General features: G+C 38.9%; 1 protein-coding gene across 1 annotated transcript; it reads right to left on the bottom strand.

Moving 5' to 3' along the window:
- Positions 1–1,032: 1,032 nt before the first annotated feature.
- On the bottom strand, positions 1,033–17,308 carry dpysl2a (dihydropyrimidinase like 2a). The gene is made up of 14 exons (XM_057832586.1): positions 16,993–17,308; positions 12,192–12,280; positions 11,787–11,971; positions 11,465–11,629; positions 11,149–11,210; positions 10,950–11,030; positions 9,077–9,145; positions 8,867–8,987; positions 8,640–8,796; positions 5,269–5,410; positions 5,019–5,189; positions 2,927–3,106; positions 2,648–2,831; positions 1,033–2,563 (listed from the first exon to the last, which is right to left on the bottom strand). Exons 1-14 carry the CDS (start codon positions 17,032–17,034, stop codon positions 2,472–2,474), a joined length of 1,740 nt encoding a protein of 579 aa, XP_057688569.1. The 5' UTR covers positions 17,035–17,308; the 3' UTR covers positions 1,033–2,471.
- Between the last annotated feature and the right edge of the window lie 1,939 nt (positions 17,309–19,247).

The following is a 19,247-nucleotide window of genomic DNA, read 5'->3' on the forward strand; positions in this document are numbered from 1 at the left end:
CTCCCTGCGATTAGAAGTATCATGGGAAGCATTGTGGGGAAGCAAGGTAGCTATTGATCTTTTTCTTAACACCTTAAGTTATTTCCCAACGCAGAGAAGATATATCAATTGGTAGCACTACGCACAGTCATGGTTCCACTTCCCATCATGCATTTGGGCTGAAGTTAAATGGCTGCAGTATCATTTACTGAAAGCTCAACAAATACACTAGATGGCAATATTTAGTCACAATATACAAAGTCACAAGTCTTTCTATCCGTGGATCCCTCTCACAGAAAGAATGTTAATAATATAAATGCCATCTTGAGGATTTATTGTCATAATAAACAAATACAGTACTTATGTACTGTATGTTGAATGAATATATTCATCCGAGTTTTATTCATTTTTTTTCTTAATGCATTGCCAAAATGTATATGATCGGGAAAAATTATCGGGAATGACTGGAATTGAATCGGGAGCAAAAAAAAGCAATCGGATCGGGAAATATCGGGATCGGCAGATACTCAAACTAAAACGATCGGGATTGGATCGGGAGCAAAAAAACATGATCGGAACAACCCTAATCTCGATTCTTGGTAGGAGCATATCGATAACCTTTTGGGATACAAAGTATCACGATATATCACCATTTCGATATTTTGTCATACCCCTAGTGAAGAGTGCGTAAAATGTGCCGAAAATGCTGTTCTTTACGAGTATGCCCTCGCGAAGCCCAACCAGCATATGAGAGCGAGGTCTGGCGAAAATGCGGTTAAGATGATTCTCCCTCCGGACATGCTCAGTGTTGCTAGCATAGTAGATCATTTATGTTGAGGAAACAAGCTAGACAAATTTGCATTCATTTCCCCCATTGTAACAAATAGAGTCCGAGTGGAAATAATTAGGCCTACTCATGAGTGAACCAAAATTATCTACACAACCATTGAGTTCAAAATGCAATTTTTGTGCAGTTTGCTCACAATGCAAAATGTATCCCTAAATTTTGTACTACGCCCTAAAAATAGTTTTTGATTATACAAAAAAAAAAAAAAAAAAAAAAAACCAAAAGTTTTATTCATAATATTTTACTCCACTGAAGTCAACACAGGTCAAGTAGGATGCAGAAAGGACTGGTGATTTGTGCCCCGTCAAATCTTGGTATCCAACAAGGTATACGTACATGACTCAATATCACATTAAGTGGGACAACACCTGCGTTGCATGTTACAGCTCAATAAACACTATCAAGAACCCTGCCAAAATAATGTAATCCTCTTCACATTTAGCCTGGCATACTTACTCACTTCACAAGCAATGAAGGGATGTACAGTAACTAGAACTTACCACTTGCTGTGGCTCCAGTTCAAACAGGTGGCAATAAATAAGTAAAGGTATTACAAAGAAGAACTGGCTTTCCGGTACTTGGTTCACAACACAAACACAAAGAGAAGTGGACACATCATCAGCACGCAGGGAGAGTTCTAAATACACAACCATCCATGTTGCAATGTTCCATCAGGTCTCAAAGATCACTTTTTTATGAGCCTTCATAGATACAATGTGCTATCAACATCTTAGTGAACAGGCAGGGGCTATTTCAATTAAACCTAAAAACAGACACTCCACAAAAAACTTGCAAGCTCACATACAGGTGTATCATTTGGATTAGTACAGGTGCAAAATAAATGTGTCACGAAGTGGGATAAACTGATCAATGGGTGCTAACTCCAAAGCAAAGACAATTTTAGTATGAATGCAGGAACAGTTAACACCTTCACATTTACATACTGGCCTTGCTCTTCTAGCACCTGATGCAAAAAGGTCTTCTCAAAACCTCACATCAAACTTTGCGGTGTCTGTATCCTCAAGTGTTCAGCAGACACATCATTTACTTATCAAGGTTGACATGGCAAAAGATCAAAAGAGAGCTTAAATGAGAAAGAGAAAAAAAAATGTGCATGTGCCAAATACAGGGTATTAAACGTAACCTTTAAATACCATTAACTTACCTTTCAGTGCATTCGATAAATTACGTTTTTCAAAACAAATTAAATGGAAATTAAAACGGAAAGTGCAACTATAACACATAAGGAAGACCAAGATGAGAAGTTAAATTAAACAGCAGGAAAAAAAAACATTCTCGTCTTTGTTTTCTGGTGATTACAAAAGAACTTTTCTACAAGAACACAAATACTGAAACAACAATTGAGAACTGACCTAAGGAGGTTTTCCGCACACTCAAGCAGTAGGAAAAAACTGCTGGTCCTACAATAGATTGACTGAAGTCTAAAGTCGAGAAAAGTTTCAATGTCTAGCAAGCTTCAATTCCATTGAATCTTCCGTATTGGATTAAATTAATAGTGTTTTCATTTATGTTAAATACAACATAATAGTGAGTGACAATGAAAAGGTGTATTGCAGGGCAAGCAAAGAGTGACGGACCGCCAGTCCTATGCTTCCCAGCACCTTGGTGCATTTGCAAAAAAAGCTTAGCCGAGGCTGGTGATATTGGCTTTTCCTCCAGGGGGAGCCACAATGCGCTGGGTGTTACGCCGTGGAACGTTGTCATCAATTTGGGCACCTATCAACGACATTCATTACAACAAGTATTCACAAAACAACTGCAAGTAAAACAGAATGGCTGCAGAGACCATAGTTGGATTACCTGACAGACTGAAGCCGGACTGGTGGAGGTTGCGCACTGGTTGCTGAATGAATTGTTGCTGTTGTTGCTGTTTGGTAGGCGAGGTCTTAACAGCAGAGACCGAGGACAAAACCTTGGGAGTAAGAATCACCTCACACACCGGCCCATCGTACTGACCCCGGGGGACTCCACGCAACTCTGTCAGCTGAATGATCAAATCAATGCATCTGTGTGAGGGCACTGACTACTTGGCATGTTTGGGAAACACTGTGTAAGGTCATGCTTTCCATGTGGACGTACCCTGCTACGAGCCTTAATCTTCTTGTACACGTGGTCTGGAAAGGCTTTACGGCTAATGTAGCGCCCACAGCCCTCCGTTGTGTGCAGGCTGCCTTCTTCCAGCACAACTTTACCTTGGCTGATCACCACCAGAGGACCTCCACGGACCTCCATGCCCTCAAAGATGTTGTACTCTATAGCCTAATAGGAGAGAGGAGTGGTAGGTGGCTTTTCAATCAATCGTAGGGCATATACTGGACTGTCTCAGAAAATTAGAATACACAATATTCTAATTTTTTGAGACAGTCCTGTGTATATATACAGGACTGTCTCAGGAAATTAGAATACACAATATTCTAATTTCCTGACTGTCTCAGGAAATTAGAATACACAATATTCTAATTTCCTGACTGTCTCAGGAAATTAGAATATTGTGTATTCTAATTTCCTGAGACAGTCCTGTATATATACACAGGACTGTCTCAAAAAATTAGAATATTGTGTATTCTAATTTTCTGAGACAGTCCAGTATAAACAGAAAACTAAGTAATTTTCAGACTATAAGCCGCTACTTTTTTCCCTCATTTTGAATCCTGCGGCTTATTTGTTGATTTATTTGGGTTAATAGGTAACACTTTCTTTGACAGCGGCGTCATAAGACTGCCATAAGACAGTCATAATTATGAAATGACACTATCATGGGCATTCAAGACATTATGAATTACCGTATTGGTCCGAACATAAGACGGCCCCCTTTTTTTCAAGAGTCAAGTTTGAAAAAAGACTTTTTGAACACCAATTTTTATACAGAAAATAATTACAGTCCATCTGAAACAAATGATTATAACAATATATTTGAGAGAAAAAGCATGTTGTTTTGCCTCATTCAAATCTTAATATCTGAACATTTAAATATGTAAACTAAAGTGCAATCACATTTGTAAATTAATGGCTTCTGGTTTTTGAAATGTAAATAAACCAATCTATTGTGATAAAACAACAAAATTGCAATAACTTCATTAACCATCAAAGTCAAGTCTAACTGTAACTGTAGTCTTGAAACAAATCTGAATAAGGAAAGACATTGCAATAAAATAATGCAAACTGGTTAAACTTGAGAGTAGCTGAGATCTGTCATGACAGAACATCACTTCATTGATATCTGGCACCATCTAGCGTCGTGAATGGGTATAATGTCTAGACCGCGAATATAAGACGACCCCCACTCTTTCAGTCTAATTTCAACGCAAAAAACACCGTCTTATATTCGGGCCAATACGGTATGTCACTACCTCCACTTATGTCCATCTCGGATCTTTACATCCCATTCAAAAGGGAAAGTGAGATGTGCCTGATGACAAAATGACATCTGTTATAAACTCATGGCAGTGTCATGTCATAATTATGATGGTCTCATGACAGTCTTACGGCACCACTGTCAAATAAAGTGTTACCAAATACCATTACTAGCAATTATTGAAACAACTGGAAAAGTAACTGAAGACATAATTAGCATAGAACATGAATTTTGATTATTATTTACATCTGTAGCACTGCATTGCATGTTAGGAGGCATGTTGGACAACAACAGTGTTGATAGCAGGTGGCAGCAGAGGTTGACTGTCTCCCCCAAGGGAGCAGTGATGGCCAAATGAAGCTTTTTGAAAAATGAAGCTTTGCAGCCAATTAGTTCAAATCTTCATGGTGGTTCATTTGATCTTATGACAGTCTCAATGATGCCGCTGTCAAACATAGTGTTACCGGTTAATATCTTTTGGTGTCAATATCCCATAATACAGTAAGGACAGCTGTGGTTTATAGTCCAGTGCGGCTTATCTATGAAAAAACTGTTTTCGTGTCAAATTTGGTGGGTTGCGGCTTATAGTCAGGTGCGCCTTATAGTCCAAAAATTCTGGTATTCAAACACAGACACATAGAGGCAATTGAGAGTCTTAAATTGTGTAACATTCATTCGTGTATTGGGGACAGCGAGAAGAAATACATTCAATAATGGCTGATACCAACCCCGCACTTTAGAACTCTGAGGCGGATAAGGAAATCACTAGTCCACTGTGGCGCCCTATTTATTCATGTAAAATGCCTAAACAAATACCGAGTTGTGGTTCTTGGCTGAGATGATCTTGGTGACATCTGGGTCCCACAAAACAAGGTCAGCATCAGAGCCCACAGCAATGCGGCCCTTCCGTGGAAAAAGGTTGAAGATCTTTGCTGCATTTGTGCTGGTCACTGCCACAAATTGATTCTCATCCATCTTTCCAGTCACCTGGTGACAAACATCACGGGAAGGTCTGAGCACACATGAATAGAGGTGGGTTATTTGCTGAGTGAATATTGACCCTTACCACACATTTGTCCCAGATTATAGACATCCTCTCTTCAGTTCCATTGGTGCCCTCCGGAATGAGGGTGAAGTTATCTTTGCCTACTGCTCGTTGCGATGTTTGGAAAGTGCAGTGGGCGCTACCTGTCACCTGTAGATCCCCACTGAATAGGACAGAAAGCAAAAGTCTTCTTTCAGGTGAACAGAAATATTGAACAATTCTGCCTGCCTCAGGAAATGTATCTAAATGCTTAGTTTGTCTCTATTTTAGATACAATTTATGTATATATACACACACACACGCACACACATATATATATATAATTTATACAGACAAGGCTATAAAAACAGACAATGCTGAAAATGCCGTTTCTGCTCTTGCACCCCTCTTTAAAATAAACCGCTGTATTTTAAGGCAAAAGAACTGTTGTGTTTGATAGAGCAATATGTCTATATGCTGCCATGGCAGTTTCATGGCGCATTAAGCCCCCGAACTATTTTTAATTTGTCCGTTTTACCCTGGAGACCCCCGTTTACAGACACCACGCAACCACTTTTGTTTCCACCATGCCATAAAAGAAGTAATTATATTTTTTTATTCAAAATGTCTATCATTTCTAGCTTAGAATCATTAGTGATGTCCAATATTTAGATAAAAAAAAAAAACGTTTATAAAATTATTCACTCGCATATTTTAAAGTTTTAAACAAATTACGTCACAGTGAAAAAATAGTGTGTAGAAATAGGTCACAGATATCTACATCATAACTAGAGCTGGGAATCTTTGGCCACCTAACGATTCAATTACGATTACGATTCCAAGGCTCCGATTCTCTACTCTCAGGCTAAACCAAACTACTATTTCAGTATCAAGTTAACATATAACAGTAAACAAATATACAAAAATAACAGTAAATAAAAAACTCCAGTCCCCATTCTGTATCAGCAGCTTTAAACTACATTCAATTAATTTAATGTTGTGAATCAACCGTTAAAGTTGTTAAAATTGCTCCCGTTATTCCATAATTTCCCTTTTGTCTACTTTCGACATGTGAAAGTTTTAAAATTATTTTAAAGATAGATTCAAGTCAATATTTTACCGATTTAGGAGTATTTTAGATAAAAAGTTAATTAGGTTCGCTTGGAAGGTTCGCTACAACAGCCTTGCAGGGAAGTGTACTGCTTTAAGATGGCGGCCATTTACTAAGGCCCGCATCCAACTTTCTGTAGATGAGCTGCTAACGCTACCGAATCTATATTGCATCTAGTCCTATATAAATGATCTCTACTGTAACATTATGTGGATGTACTTTGTAGCAGCTGTCAGGTATGTTGTTGTGTTTTTTTATCTCGTGGCATGAGTTGAGCTAGAGCCGTGAGTTGAGCATTGGCATTACCTGAGGGGCCGGGTAATGAGAAGCATGATGTTTAGCTACTCTCGCTCCGTTCCTCATTGCGTCCCGAAGACCGCGCGGCGCGCTGAGTGTGTTTTACTTCCACTTTACTTGGCATATTTCAATAATCGGAATTTGGATGTTTGTGAATCGTTCTCGAATCTTCCGCGGCCGAATCGCGAATAATCTAAGAATCAGAAATTTTGCACAACTCTAATCATAACTATCGCTTAATTGATTTTTGTTACTGTCGCATTTTCCCTGATATTTTAGATAATAATCGATCCCAATAAAGAAAAATTGAAAAAAAGAAACATTTAAAAGAGTAAATATCTGAAAAAGAAAATCTCGACCACTCCTTGATGTCTGCGATTTCTGCATTGCAACCCTTTTTAAAGCTCCTTTAAATCAGGGCTAAAACCGTTTTTGTTTAGCACTGCATATCCATAACTGTCTATATATTTCAATCTACCTGCCTTCTATTCCTCTTGTGCTTATCTCCATTGCTGATTTCAATGATTAGTAGTAGTAGTAGTTTTTGCTTTATTATTATTTTTTTTTTAATTTTTATTTATTTATTTTTATTCTGTGATTAAATGCGATCTTTTGTCTTGGTTTTTACGTTGTGTTGATTTAAATGTGATTTTTATGGTCTTCATGTGATGTAAAGCACTTTGAATTGCCTTGTGTTGAATTGTGCTATATAAATAAATTTGCCTTGCCTTGCCTTGCCTTGCCTTAAATCCCCAAAAAGTCCAGCTGTGGCAATTCATAGCTGTGTCTTGACACTCGGTGAGACATGTTGCACTGAGTTTTTGGATTGAAACAAGGTAAGTACGCAATAATATCTCGTTAAAATCATGGTGTCTTTAATTATGCTTTCTCACTTTCCCCCCTTGAGTTAGGGTTTAGGGCTTTAATTATTTTTTCCCATAAAAATTTTCTTCCCTCAGAAAAATTGAAATTTTAAGCTTTCCAATGATGTATCACACATGCATTTAGGACAATTTTGAAATCTGGCCAAACACCTGTGTTTTCCGCGATATATATATATATATATATACACACACACACAAAGTATATTTATACACATACATTATACATGTATGTATATACAGTATTGTATATAGTGACTTGGCTCTCCCCATTCAAAATGGATTGGATGTCGACTGCTGTCAATGGATAACCTGGCACGCCAAATTGATTGTCCGATATATCCTGTACGAATATATTCCACATATGAATCTGGGAAAAATCCAGTCAAGATCTCGTCCATGGGAGGAACCTTCAAAAAAATATACGGCTGCTGATTGAACGATTCGTAGCTCTTCTCGTCACACTCTCTGTCAAAAAAGGCCTTTTGTTCTTTGCTCCTCTTTTAATGAGGAAATTAAGTGTATTTATATTAGATATTAAACTGTCTAGAAGAACCGCTTTGCCTGCCGACACTGTATTCAACCAGATAGTTGCTGCAGCTCCCGCCTCTTTCTTCTTATTGTCTCGAACATCAGATGACAGGGGAAGACGTTTGCAAGACGGTACTGCATGATGAATCAATGAATCAGGAAGTACAGTCTGGTTTGCAAGGCCAGTCACTGACAGAGAATGAGGGTAACACCAAATAGCACTTATTTTTAAGTAGAAACTATGAAAAGATATAAACTGTTTAAAAGAAGTGAAATTAAGCCTAAAGACACACACACACTGAGCAGTATAGTAGGGCGAGTTTTGATGTTGTATTTGTTTGGCTGCATGTCCAGTTCAATAAACAGCTGAAAATAGACGGCCGAGTGCGCCTCTCCTTTTCACCCATTTTACTAGAATAGTGGCATATCAGAAGCTCATTTTTCAATAAAATGTTGGCTTGAAGCACAAAAGGGTTGGTTGATCAGGTGACAGCTCATATCACAGAAAAACATGTAAGAGCACTAATACTGAAGTTTGTCTTACAAGCAAGCGCACAAGTATATTTCGTGCCATCTGTGATTCTATAACCAACCATGACAAGAGAGAGCTGAGGTAATCAGGGGTGGTGGGATCAGGACTGAGTGGTGGAGATGTGACATAGGTCGCAGCCTTGGCCCAGTTCTTGCTCCAGTAATGGGTACCATCTGTGCCCAAGCTGGCCGAGATGGGCTCTCCGAAAACCACAGAGCCTATGAAATCGGACAGGAGAAGTCATTGCAAAAACCAAGTATCATGTGTTCGCAAATTTTCATGACATACCTTTTTTTCTGGCTAGAGCGATGACATCAGCAGCACTCTTGCTCATCACCTTAGTGATGTAGACAGGACAATTTGTTTGATTGGCTATGGTGATGGAGCGATTGACAGCTTCTGCCTCCACCTGCCATGAACACACAACAACAGAATATATCTCCATTTTCTCCTAACTTCTTTGTTTGCCTGTGCCATTTCAATTTTAAACCACCTCACCTCCTCTGGACGGCTAAGTACATGACCTTCAGGCCCAGTGATACCCAGCTCGAGAATTCGTCTCTGCTCCTATGAAATCCAAATGGAAACAACATTTTCCAAATTTCAGTAAACTGTTTAAACAGTACCGTAATTTTCGGAACATAAGCCACTACTTTTTTTCTCCGCTTTGAATCTTATAGTCCAGTGAAATTTATGCAGGTAGTGCTCGGGTTACCATGTACCCGACTTACGTGATTTTGACTTCTTGATGCTTGTCTCGCTTAGCTGTTTTTTCCCCAGCTGTTTTTTTTTTTTTTTTTTTTTTTTTTTTTTAAAGTTACGTAACAGTGTCTTGTCCACCACCTCTCAGCTTTGATGGTAAGTATATTATATTATTTGTCATTTAATTTTGTTATTTATTAGGTCTAATTAATCTAAATGGTCAATCTCTACAGTTACCGTATGTATGTCTGGTATGTCTGAATGATATTGGAAAAACCTTACACTGTGACTTTCTGGGGGTTTGCGAGATCGCAATATTAAAAATAGAGGAATTTTCACCAAATTACTTGATGTACTGTACTGTACTGTACTGTATTAGTGTACTGCATTCAGTATTTTATTAGATAGTTTTTCCTGAGTTTCCCCCTTATTTTTCTCATTTATATTTGGATTCTTATTCTTTTATATTTTATTGTTTAAACAATTTATGATATTTGTCATTATAAAAATGTTATCCTAGTTTATGTAATTCTTTATTGTTGCATTATAAGTTTTAAGGTGCTTCAATTTACTTTAATTGTATTTATTTATTCAATAAATTATGATGAAGATTACTGTATGTAAAAGGGATACCGGAAGCCCTGTCTGGGCACACTCGCTGCTTTTATGAAGCAAACCAAAAGTTTACGTGTTCCAAAAAATAATAACAATAATCACACATCCTGCAATAACACTATTGCGCATGCGCACATCGCAATGGCGATATTCAAACGACATATTAAGCAGGTGTAATATCTGGTATTTCATTATACAACAATATATGAGGGGCCTGCTTTCCTTTGTTGCATTCAGACTTGTTTGACGTCACGCCGGTGCGATTTTCTGTTAGTTTCGAGCATTACTTTCACGTTGGGAAGTGGGAGTGAACGCCAGATAACATTTCAACACGGCAGAGAAACGGTAAACGGCGCAGGCTCGGCGATTCTCCCTCCACCCCCACCGGTTAGCTCGCTATTAGCCCGCTAGCTTATTAACCAGCATTTGGTTTCACTGCTGAAGCTATGCCGCTAATAGCTGCCATTTTCCTTGTTGAATTGCCCAAGATTTGGACCTTATTTCAATGTCAATGTGTAGTACGCTTGTCAAAAATATCAATACTGAAAAGTTGTATCCAAATGTGATATTTGACTGCAAAAGTAGGTCACCAGAAATTTGTTTGTCAAGGGATAAATTTGATTTTGGACTACTCTTGATGGAGGCCATTTTTGTATTTTCCTTGTAAGCTGCCATTGACGACGCTAGATGTCCAATCCATTTGAACAAATGGATTGAACATCTACTAGTGATACACTTTTTTTTAAAGAGTATTAAATATTCAGTTTTCAAGAGACACATGATTGTGCGTCGATCATCGTCGATGGCACTGAGGGAGTTCATAAAAAATAACAATTTTTGTTTTGTTATTTATGTAGTATCGAAAATGGTTTCAGGTTTCAAGTAGTTCTCAATATCGAGTTGAGTATTTTAGTATCGTGACAACAGTAGTCTTTAGGTGTGAATATCCCTGCGGCTTATAAAGGAATAAATAATGTGTTCTTGTAAAATTTGGTAGGTGTGGCTTACAGTCACTTGTGCCTTATAATCCAAAAGTTACAGTAAATATTTTTACCTCGGCAATGATGTCACCATTCTCAGCATGCACTTGAGCGATGGCCCCTAGGTCTCGGATAACACTGAACACCTCGTAAATCTAAAAAAACACAATGAAGACTAGTTAGCACATTAGCATAAGTCGCACATTGATATCAAACATGCAAATTCAGTGGAAAGAGAAGACCTCGCCAATCTCATCCAAGATCAAAGCATACCTGAGCGTCAGAAAGTTGAAAAACATCCTTATAGGCCAAATAGACCAGGAAAGAGTTGACACCTGAAGATAGAAAACTTATGAGAGAAAAAAGTGGAAAAAGAGAGCAAAAGAAGCAGAACCCAGAGCATAGGGGGAAGAGTAAAACAAACAAAAAATATTAAAGAGGAGAAATGGGAGTCTGGAGAAAACGCCTTAACAGCATGCAAGGACTGAACAAGGAAAAACGTGTGCTTTTCGTGACACAAATACTTGATTAGGTTTATTGTGGCTGTGGAAATAATATAATGGTGAGACCCTGAATGCTGATTGCTTACCATGCTCCTTCACCAAGGTCTCCATCTCCTCCTGAGTGCCTTTTTTCCAGTCGGTGAGGTCCACATGGAAAGAGTAGTCACAGCAGGATTTGCTGTCAGCAAATTCTCTCCACTGCTTGAAAGCTTCAACCAAGCCTACGCCAGGTTCCGGCACCACGTGATCGACTAGAAAATACCCAAAAATAAGGCTTGATTTAATGTGTGTAAGCTATCAAACACCTATCCACATGCACACACACACACAATGTTGGGATCTCCATGACGGGGATTGTGGACTTCATTTGAAAACACACAGAAGCTCTATGCTCGATGAACATCTTACTGATCATTGTGGTGCCTCCTGCTAGGGATGCCCGGGTGCCCTGGTAGAAGTCATCTGCTACCACCATGCCTCGGTCAGCCATCTGGAATCGAGTGTGCACGTCAATGCCACCGGGCATCACCATTCTCCCGTGAGCCTCTATGATCTTAACTCCTCCAGGGACAATTAGGTTGTCACCGATTTGCCTGGAAGAAAAGGAAAAACTGAGATTTACAAAAATGTACAAGGCAAAAACTAGAAAGAAGACACCACCATGTAAGTCGCTGTTGTTTATATGACATACTGTGTTTTTTAGCTGATATATATATTTTTTAGATACAATTAAAAAATGTCAACACAAATCATTTTCATTGGACAATTATGACAATGTATTCATAGAGTAAAAGGAAAAATGAAAACTTTTACTTGATGACTCCATCCTCCATGTAGATATCAGCCGTGAAGGACTGGTCATCATTCACAATCTTTGCTCCTTTTATGAGGAGGCGATCACTCTGTAAGGTACAGACAATGAGGTCATGGTGGGTCTGAGACTGAGGCATGAGTTGACTGGTGGCATATTTTTCACAAAGTGATGACAAGCAACTGAAAAGTCAACTGTCACAGCATGAATTGTCCAGATGGCCAATAGCAGTGTGACTTTAGTGACAAATTTTGCACTCTGCGTAGTTGAACGAAAAAACTGCCTTTTAATCAATTATGAATAAAAATGTATTGATACAAATCCAAAAGGGTAAAATTAGGGTTTCCTTGATCACATATTTTTTTCAACTAAGTTCAAGTGTCCTAATTTTGAGGATCTTCCAATACCGGCGATTACTAATCCTAAACATAGAAAATAAAAATCTCCATACTTCACACATACTATAGACTAGAGTGACCAAACGTCCTCTTTTGCCCGGACATGTCCACTTTTCACGTCCTGTCGGTATCGTCCAGCTGGGTTTTATAAATTCAGGAAAATGTCTGGTTTTCATGATTTTTCACAGGACCTCATGATTTTTCACAGGACCAATTTGAAGAGAATCCCTCCGGCTGCTGGGGGGCAGCACCTGCCTGTGTTGATGTGGCTCCTACTAGTAGGGGGGAAGGAGTAGTTCTTAGAGACGTTTATGCTACCGGCATCCCCAAGGGGTCTTTATCCTTTTTCAATATGAGTGGCATTACAAATATAGCGCAGAAGAAGAAATTGGGCACAGCAAAAGAGAGAAAGAGAAAGGGGCAGGTGTTGAAGGTGCGCGGGAGCGCCGTGTTGAGTGGCAGTGTCCCACGCTGGTTCTGTTTTGTTAATAAAAAGCCTCCACCGAAGAAGCCATTGGACGTGTCCGTGTGTTTTATACACGTCGCCATCCACTCAAAGGAAGAACTGAACCGAAGTTTATCTCCTTTTAATGTCCATCATGTGTCTTCTGTTGTATATTGGGTTATATGTGTACACAGAGATACAGTATATTCAGGGGTGCACATAAGTGGTCCGCATGCGTGCAAGCATACTGGACGTAGACAAACGCACTGGCCCTCAACGGCTTCCATACGCTTTTGCGTACCGATAGCTGACCACTGTATTTGCGGCGAACACGAGAAAATCATTTCTCAAAATGTCAAAGAGGCAGGCCCCACTGAGTAATTATTTCCGTGTTCCCCCACCCCGGTCAAAACACAGACAGACGACAGAGACGTCACCGGAGCTACCGGAAAAAAGGACTTTTGCTAAAAAGTGGTTGCTTGAGGTACCATGGCTAGATGCAAATGATGCTCGCACGGAAATGTTGTGCAACATTTGCCGTGAGAATCCCAATGTCGTTAATAAGAGCAGCGCATTTTATGTAGGGTCAAAGAATTTTAGCAATCCAAACTTTGAAAAGCACGAAAAAAACAGAGCATGTGGCAATTAAGCAAACTATCGATGTCAGACAGGACCCCACTCGCCCTATGGACAAGTGGCGGAAAAAAATTATTGAAGAACAGCGCCATGCACTGACAAACGTGTTTTTGCTCGCATTTCACAAAGCTAAACATGCACGTTCAATGAGCTCTTATGAGGAGGACATCCCACTTTTACAAAGACTTGGAGTTAATGTGGGAGCCGCATATGAATGCCCTTTATTTTGAATTAGTGCTTTTATGTTTATTTCTTTACATTTCACTTCAAAGTAATGGCAATTTTGTTGTGCCACTTGATAATCAAGCATTAATTGTTAATATAATTAATTAAAGGTAATTGGCTGTAAGTAAAGCTTGTCATATTTTATCGCATCAGGCGGGTCGGCTCTCAAGCTCAATGAGGACCAAGTCACATCTCCAGGTCCTCCTCTAAGAACCTGGGCAAAAAAGATATGTGTACCCCTGAGTATATTGTATTAGTCGAGTAGCAATTGTTCTGCGTTTGTGTATTTGGTTGAATGTTAATATCATATTAGTAGTTGTGTTTCTTATGGCTCAGGGTTCCATCATCTATGTTAATAAAAGGAAATTCCAAATTGACACGGAGGAGTATTTCTTCACAATTAGCGTGCGTTGAAATTGACTGACACTTTGCACAGAATACTACGATACTGTGCTGCCTCTGACAGCCTGCCCATTTGTTAAGAGTTTTTTTTTTTTAAGATCAATAAATATACTGTATAATCAAATGCTCATGTACCCAAAAGAGTAATTAAGTCGAAAATACCTCTACATTGGATACACATTTGCGCATGCGTGCCCAGTCACAGACTGTATACATACATACATTTCCATGGGTCTGCATTGTATTATCATTTTTTATCATTATTTGTGTTTTTTTTTTTTGTTTTGTTTTGTTTTTTTGCGTTTTTATTGTTTGATTATTTTTTGGGAAAAATAAAGCCTGTTGAGTAACCTGTAACCTTTTGAGTAAAAAAATTATTGCCACATAGTACATACTATATGGCAATATTTATTTATTTTTAATAATAAAACTGAATTTTTCTATCCAGACGCAGGACGAACACTTTAAGTATATTAAAGTGATATAGGCACTTATAGTGAACTTTGAGTAACATTCAAGTATCTCAAAGCCGGGCAGAGTGTCCTCTTTTTTGGAAATCAAAATATGGTCACCCTACTATTGATATTATCACTCTTGCATGATCTTAACGTTAGCTTCCCATGACAAATAGTTTCTATGTGTGTTGTATGTATGAAACATTTATATGTTATTTTAGTTTCTTTTGACAATATCCTTGTTCTAACCCTGTTTTTTTTTGTTGCTGACTTCATCTTAAAAACCTTATCATTTGCACCCGATCGGGGACATCCCAAATTAATATGTTGCACTGTCAGATACCAGCCGTTGCATATCAGTCTGACCACTGTATTAAATCGTTTGCCTGTTTCGCAGCGTCATAACAAAGGCCTGATGTCAGCCAAATAAGAATGTGCACAAATGTATCGGCTTCAATCATTAAATGTCCAAATTGAGTACTGCTTGTTTTCCCTCCAAAATGTCATGTGACTCGTTACAGGAGTGCTGTCAGCATTGCTGCAGAGATTAAAGGGGTGGGGGGTCAGCCTGTTAGTGCTCAGACCATACACCGCACTCTTCATCAAACTGGTGTGCATGGCTGTCACCCCAGGAGGAAGCCTCTTCTGAAGACGGTACACAAGAAAGCCCGCAAACAGCTTGTTGAAGACATGTCAAAAAAGCACATGGATTACTGGAACCATGTCCTATGGTCTGATGAGCACTAACAGGCTGACCCCCCACCTCTTCAATCTATGCAGCAATGCTGACAGCACTCCTGTAACGATTCACATGACATTTTGGAGGGAAAATGACAAGCAGCACTCAATTTGGACATTTAGGGATGTATGTAGTTTCTAAAGGGTGTACTCACTTTTGTTGCCAGGGGTTTAGATATTAATGGCTATATTTTGAGTTATTTTGAGGGGAAAATAAATTAACCATATTATATAGGCTGAACACAGACTACTTTTCATTGTGTCAAAGTGTCATTTTGTCAGTGTTGTTCCATTAAAAGATAAACTTAAATATCTGCAGAAATGCGAGGGGTGTACTCACTTTTGTGAAACACTGTATTTATTTAACCTTTTATTCAACTTTATAAGATATATTTCTGAGTTTAGGAAATTCAGGCACTTCTGGAACTATTATTTTCTACTTGTGCGATTCATTAAACAAGCTTTAAGCATTTCAATGAAGTTCAGTGTTTGCATTATTCAATTTTTTTACGCCAATTTTAACACTATTACAGCAAATGAATATCGGCTTCAAAAATCAGTATTTGGCCTAACTACTAATAATCAGTATCGGTCCTGAAAAATCTATATCGGTCGATCTCTACAGCAAAGCTTGCGTATTTAATTCAGTCTCTTGCTATACTGTTTCAAAAACAAAACAAAAACTAAGCCTCACACAAGGGAACAATAAAGGGAAAAGTACATTCTTTCATTAACCCAGCAAAGAAATCCAGTTTGTGTTAGTTCCTGTACCAGTGAGACCAATGCCAGAACACTACAAATCTAGCAATGAATTTATTGTGTTTTACTGGTCTTGCCATTGCCATTCACATAGAAGAATACTGTAGCTTTGTGCTCAACCAAAAAGGCCAAGTCCATTTGGGAGTTAATCGAGACCCTCATCCTCTTTATTACTGTATACAATAGACAAGTATGAGCACGTTGGAATTATTTCACTCATTACTATAATGTTTACATTAAAAAAATCATTTCACATTCTGAAGTATGCAGTAAACGTGTCAGATCAGGAATTGGAACTGTCTACACCTGACAGCTACCTGTTGTCAAGAATGTAGACGCACTGCAGTTTTCCCTGCGGTGTTAAAACATGCCAATGCAATACGCTGCAATCCAAAAACACCATTATTTTATGTCGATATTGCTCCATCAATGTGGCTCGAACAGCTGCAAGATTAAGGCTTTTTTGGATGGGTGGTGTCCAGTGACCTACTTTACATAGACTTTATTATTTGACTGTCACGACATGTAGTACGCTATGCAGTTCACATTTGCAACAAAAATAACACATAAAAATGCTCGCTGCACCCATGCAAAAGTATAATGCATGAAAACCGACTGAAAAAAATGATGCTGCTGTCCGTGGTAATATGATGCATATGACGGCTATGCGTTAGCCAGCCTACCGCAGAAGATAAAAAAAGACATTACGTTAGAGTGGAAACGGTTGGTTGAAGAACATACTCACAGTGATTCGAGGAATGTTCTTTTTTCCTTGGTAACCTGACATTTTGAGTATTTCTCCAGTGGTCCCCTCTCGGCTAACGCTAGCTCGCAAGGCTGGAAAAGCTCAGCAGCCGGTGAAAGAATGAATGGATGCTCAATGGACAGTCGACGCCCAGGGGCAATTTGCACCTGTCAGACTACTTCTATCGGTGGTGAATAACGTTTACAGTGTGATATACAATGCTCCAATTGAAAACGTGTGCCACAATTTGAGACAATTACTCAAATTTTTGGATTTCTGCAGGAGGATCCCAGAAGACAAGACTCAAGAAAGGGGTTAAATCGTACCGCGCATGCGTACTACCCCACCCTTGTCAGCCATGCTCCATATTGTTTTATTTTACTAACAAGTAGTATTGTTTAATATTGTAAGAGCCATATTTTACCCCCCCCCAAAAAATATCTGGCACCGCAAAAAATTAAAAGCATTATATAAGCCTTATAATGAAGGAAACACATGTCGTATGCATCTATATTAGCTATATTAGCCCATTATCAAAATAACTACCGGTAAATTGGCTACAAATACATAATGAGCCTTCATGATTACCGTATTTTCCGCACTATAAGGCGCACCTTCAACGAATTACCTATTTTAAAACTTTTTTTCATACATTGCTGGCCAAAAGTATTGGCACCCTTGCAATTCTGTCAGATAATGCTCAATTTCTCCCAGAAAATGATTGCTATTACAATCTTCATTGATTTTGCTTGCAATGAAAAAGCACAAAAGAGAATGGAATTAAAAAAAAAAAAAATTCCTTATCATTTTACACAAAACTCCAAAAATGGGCCAGACCATAGTATTGGTACCCTCTAAAAAATCATGTGATGCTTCTGTAATTTGTGTAATTAACAACATATGTTACTCACCTGTGGCATATAACAGGTGGTGGCAATAACGAAATCACACTTGCAGCCAGTCAAAATGGATTAAAGTTGACTCAACCTCTGTCCTGTGTCCTTGTGTGTACCACATTGAGCATGGAGAAAAGAAAGAAGACCAAAGAACTGTCTGAGGACTTGAGAAGCAAAATTGTGAAGAAGCATGGGCAATCTCAAGGCTACAAGTCCATCTCCAAAGACCTGAATGTTCCTGTAATAAGTGTAAAGCCCATGGCACTGTGGCTAACCTCCCTAGATGTGAACAGAAAAGAAAAATTGATAAGAGATTTCAACGAAAGATTGTGCGGACGGTGGATAAACAACCTCGACTAACATCCAAACAAGTTCAAGCTGTCTTGCAGTCCGAGGGTACAACAGTGTCAACTCGTACTATCCGTCGGCGTCTGAATGACAAGGGACTCTATAGTAGGATACCCAGGAAGACCCCACTTCTGACCCAGAGACATAAAAAAGCCAGGCTGGAGTTTGCCAAAACTTAGCTGAGAAAGCCAAAAATGTTTTGGAAGAATGCTCTCTGGTCAGATGAGACAAAAGTAGAGCTTTTTGGGAAAAGGCATCAACATAGAGTTTACAGGGGCAAAAAACAAGGCCTTCAAAGATAAGAACCCGGTCACCACAGTCAAACATGGCGGAGGTTCCCTGATGTTTTGGGGTTGTTTTGCTGCCTCTGGCACTGGACTGCTTGACCGTGTGCATGGCATTATGTGAAGTAAGTGTGAAGGCTACCAACAAATTTTGCAGCATAATGTAGGGCCCAGTGTGAGAAAGCTGGGTCTCTCTCAGATGTCATGGGTCTTCCAGCAGGGCAATGACCCAAAACACACCTAAAAAAGTACTAGAAAATGGTTTGAGAGAAAGCACTGGAGACTTCTAAAGTGGCCAGCAATGAGTCCAGACCTGAATCCCATAGAACACCTGTGGAGAGATCTGAAAATGGCAGTTTGGAGGAGGCACTCTTCAAATTTTAGAGGCCTGGAGCAGTTGGCCAAAAAAGAATGGTCTAAAATTCCAGCAGAGCATTGTAAGAAACTCATTGATGGATACTGGAAGCAGTTGTTCGTAGTTATTTTGTCTAAAGGTTGTGCTACCAAGGCTGAGGGTGCCAATACTTTTGTCCGGCCCATTTTTTGGAGCTTTGTGTAATATGATAATGATTCAAAAAAAAAAAAAAAAAATTCACTCTCTTTTGTGTTTTTTCATTGCAAGCAAAATAAATGAAGATATTACTACCAAAGCATTTGTAATTGCAATCATTTTCTGGGAGAAATTGAGCATTATCTGACAGAATTGCAGCGGTGCTAATACCTTTGG

The sequence above is a fragment of the Corythoichthys intestinalis genome, chromosome 3 (assembly GCF_030265065.1).
Source record: "Corythoichthys intestinalis isolate RoL2023-P3 chromosome 3, ASM3026506v1, whole genome shotgun sequence".
In the NCBI taxonomy this organism is placed as follows: Eukaryota; Metazoa; Chordata; class Actinopteri; order Syngnathiformes; family Syngnathidae; genus Corythoichthys; species Corythoichthys intestinalis.

Bases quoted from the DNA above. Each gene is read 5' to 3' on its own strand.
- dpysl2a (XM_057832586.1), bottom strand. From the start codon at position 17,034: ATGTCAGGTTACCAAGGAAAAAAGAACATTCCTCGAATCACT. The intron at 11,031-11,148 runs GTATGCTTTGAT...GTGTTTTTTTAG, and splicing joins TTCAACTTTCTGACGCTCAG to ATTTACGAGGTGTTCAGTGT. The intron at 2,564-2,647 runs GTAATCCAACTA...TGTCGTTGATAG, and splicing joins GTCCGGCTTCAGTCTGTCAG to GTGCCCAAATTGATGACAAC.